The sequence below is a fragment of the Sinocyclocheilus rhinocerous genome, unplaced genomic scaffold, assembly GCF_001515625.1.
Source record: "Sinocyclocheilus rhinocerous isolate Xijiao unplaced genomic scaffold, SAMN03320098_v1.1 scaffold302, whole genome shotgun sequence".
In the NCBI taxonomy this organism is placed as follows: Eukaryota; Metazoa; Chordata; class Actinopteri; order Cypriniformes; family Cyprinidae; genus Sinocyclocheilus; species Sinocyclocheilus rhinocerous.
The window spans coordinates 1-2,620 of NW_015638976.1; the positions used below are offsets into that span (position 1 = coordinate 1).

The following is a 2,620-nucleotide window of genomic DNA, read 5'->3' on the forward strand; positions in this document are numbered from 1 at the left end:
ACACTCTCACACACTCACACTCTCACACACAGTACAGTAGGTTTTATGATTTGTTATTTAGACATGATTTCTAAAATATAATTTAGGCATTAAAACATAACCCAGTAAAGTTCAAACAGAAAAGCAGAATTTGGTAAAGAATTAAGTTGTGGTTGCTACAAAGTGGTTGCCGAGCAACAGACAAACGTAAACAAAGGTGTGTGTTACTTTGTAGAGTCATTTACAACAGCTTTGAACGCGGCTCAGCCAATCAGAATCAAGCACCGGAACTATCCGTTTTGTGTGATTGTTTCTCTCAGATCTCCCTGGAGTAATAAATACGAGCCTCCGATCGACGACGGCGCCATGCCCTCGGCTCGTCTGCGCAAGCTGGAGGTGGAGGCTAACAATGCCTTCGACCAGTACAGAGACCTGTGAGTACACGCCCACGACACGCCCCCCTGCGCTCTGATTGGCCGGCAGCCGTGATTGACGCTCCGCTCGCTCTCTCGCAGGTATTTCGAGGGCGGGGTTTCCTCCGTCTACCTGTGGGATCTGGATCACGGATTCGCCGGAGTCATCCTCATCAAGAAAGCTGGAGACGGCTCCAAGAAGATCAAGGGATGCTGGGACTCCATCCACGTGGTGGAGGTGCAGGTGAGAGCCGGCGCTCCACTTCCTGTGCAGACAGGAAGTCCGTGATTATTGTAGCTCTCGAGTCATTTGTCAAGCTCAGCTATTCAACGCTGCTACTGAAATTATTCAAACTTTACAAATTATACAAGAATTCATTCAAATGAAGGAAAACTTAGATTTATGAAAAAATTGTGTTGGGTAGTGAGGTTTTGTTTTTTGCTTTATTACATTTATTTATGGAACATATTGTAAGTTTCAGTAGTTTGGAAAACCGTTTTAAAGTCTCTTCTGCTCACCGAGACTGCGTTTATTTGATCAAAAATACATTTTGTGAAATATTTTTGTAATTTAAAATAACAATTTTTTATCTAAAAATAAATAAAGTTAGATTTGTTGTTGTTGTTGTTTACTGCCAGTAAATAATGTGAACTGCTTTTATCTCCCAAATCTTGGTAACATGGTTTCAAAAAATGTAAAGAATATCTAAGATTAATTAAAAAATAAAGCAGCTCATAGAATATGATATAATTTGACCATTCGGCGTTGACTATGTTATTGTAAGAAATATTTTATAGTTTATTCAAATTAACAAATAATCAGATTTATTTTTTTAAAAATAGTGTATTTTTTATTTACTATATGTTTAACATTTAAAAAAATTGTAAATAATTATTATAATTTTTTCTTTATATTTTGCCTGTTTATTTATTTATTTTTACATTTCTGACAATGTAATAGTGCTAGTAAGTAACCATTTAAACTTTCTTTATGTTCCAGGTTTTGGTAAAATGGTTTCAAAAATTGCGAACCAGATAAAAATAAAATAAAATGCCTCATAATTAGTTTGAGCATCCGAAAGTGACTATATTATGATGATATATTATTATTATAAATAAAACTTATTGATACCAATGGATAAATAATGACATTTATGGAAAATAGGTTTAACCAACTTGCACGTTTTGTCATTTTTCATCTTTTTTTTTTTTTGCCTGTTTTTTTTTATTTTTTATTTTAATTTCTGATCGTTATTGCTTGTAAGTCACACTTTAAACTCTTTCTATGTTCCAGGTTTTGGTAAAATGGTTTCAAAAATTTTAAACCAGATGAAAATAAAATAAAATGGCTCATATAATTAGTTTCACCACCTGAGGGTGACTATATTATTATGATATATTATTAAATTAAATATCATTTATTCAAATTAATAAAATAATGAATTTTATGGAATAAAGGTTTAACTAACTTTATTGTCATTGTCTTTCTTTTTTCTTTTTTTCTTTTTTTTCTAGTAAATAAAACACACGTTACTGCATAATTCATGAATGACAAGATGCATGTAAAATAAAAACATTTTATGTCGGGAGGTGAAACTAAAAACATCAGGAGTTCTGAAACGAGCGAAAGCGGGCAGAAATATTTGCGCGCTATCACAGAGAGTTTGCGAGTTACGAGGAGTTTAATACACGAACATGTATCATAGCCTACCACTGAAATTACCTGAGCAGTTTTAATGTTCTACAAGAAAAGAAACATCATTCAATAACGTGCGTTCATTGCATGGACGGGGCACGAGCATAATATAAGCGTCTTGTAGGCTTTACAGTTCAGTTGAAAGCTTTCCCCTTTTGACTTGCTGTTAATGTTGAATGTAAGAATTGCTTACTATAGCAACAGTCGGCTCGACTGTATTATCCAGTGATGCAGACTATTCAACTTTTTCTTTTGTCAAATTCCGCCGTTTTGAATTGAAAGTTGGGCTGTCAATCATTTACGTGATTCATGTAATTCATAATTATTGTGTCGACGATAGCATTTTCTGTCTTGCGTTTTCAACATATTAGGAATACAACTAAAATTGAATGGGTGCATATTTTAAAATAAAAATATTATTGTTGTGATGTAACATTTTGGTTTCAAAAATATAGTGGTCTGGTGCCATAGAATGGAAAACCGTATTTACCTTGGCATAGTTGAATAATAACAGTTCTGTAAGTTCTGTACA

At 33.7% G+C, this 2,620-nt stretch overlaps 1 protein-coding gene across 1 annotated transcript in view; it reads left to right on the top strand.

The window, feature by feature from the left end:
- Positions 1 to 253: 253 nt before the first annotated feature.
- The window catches only part of capzb (capping actin protein of muscle Z-line subunit beta), a gene marked incomplete at its 5' end in the record, with an annotated part of 7,115 nt that continues 4,748 nt past the window's right edge, over positions 254 to 2,620 (top strand). The window contains 2 exons of the mRNA XM_016566211.1: positions 254 to 413; positions 495 to 678. Coding sequence (XP_016421697.1) covers positions 254 to 413; positions 495 to 678 — 344 coding nt within the window. The remainder of the gene's footprint in view (positions 414 to 494; positions 679 to 2,620) is intronic.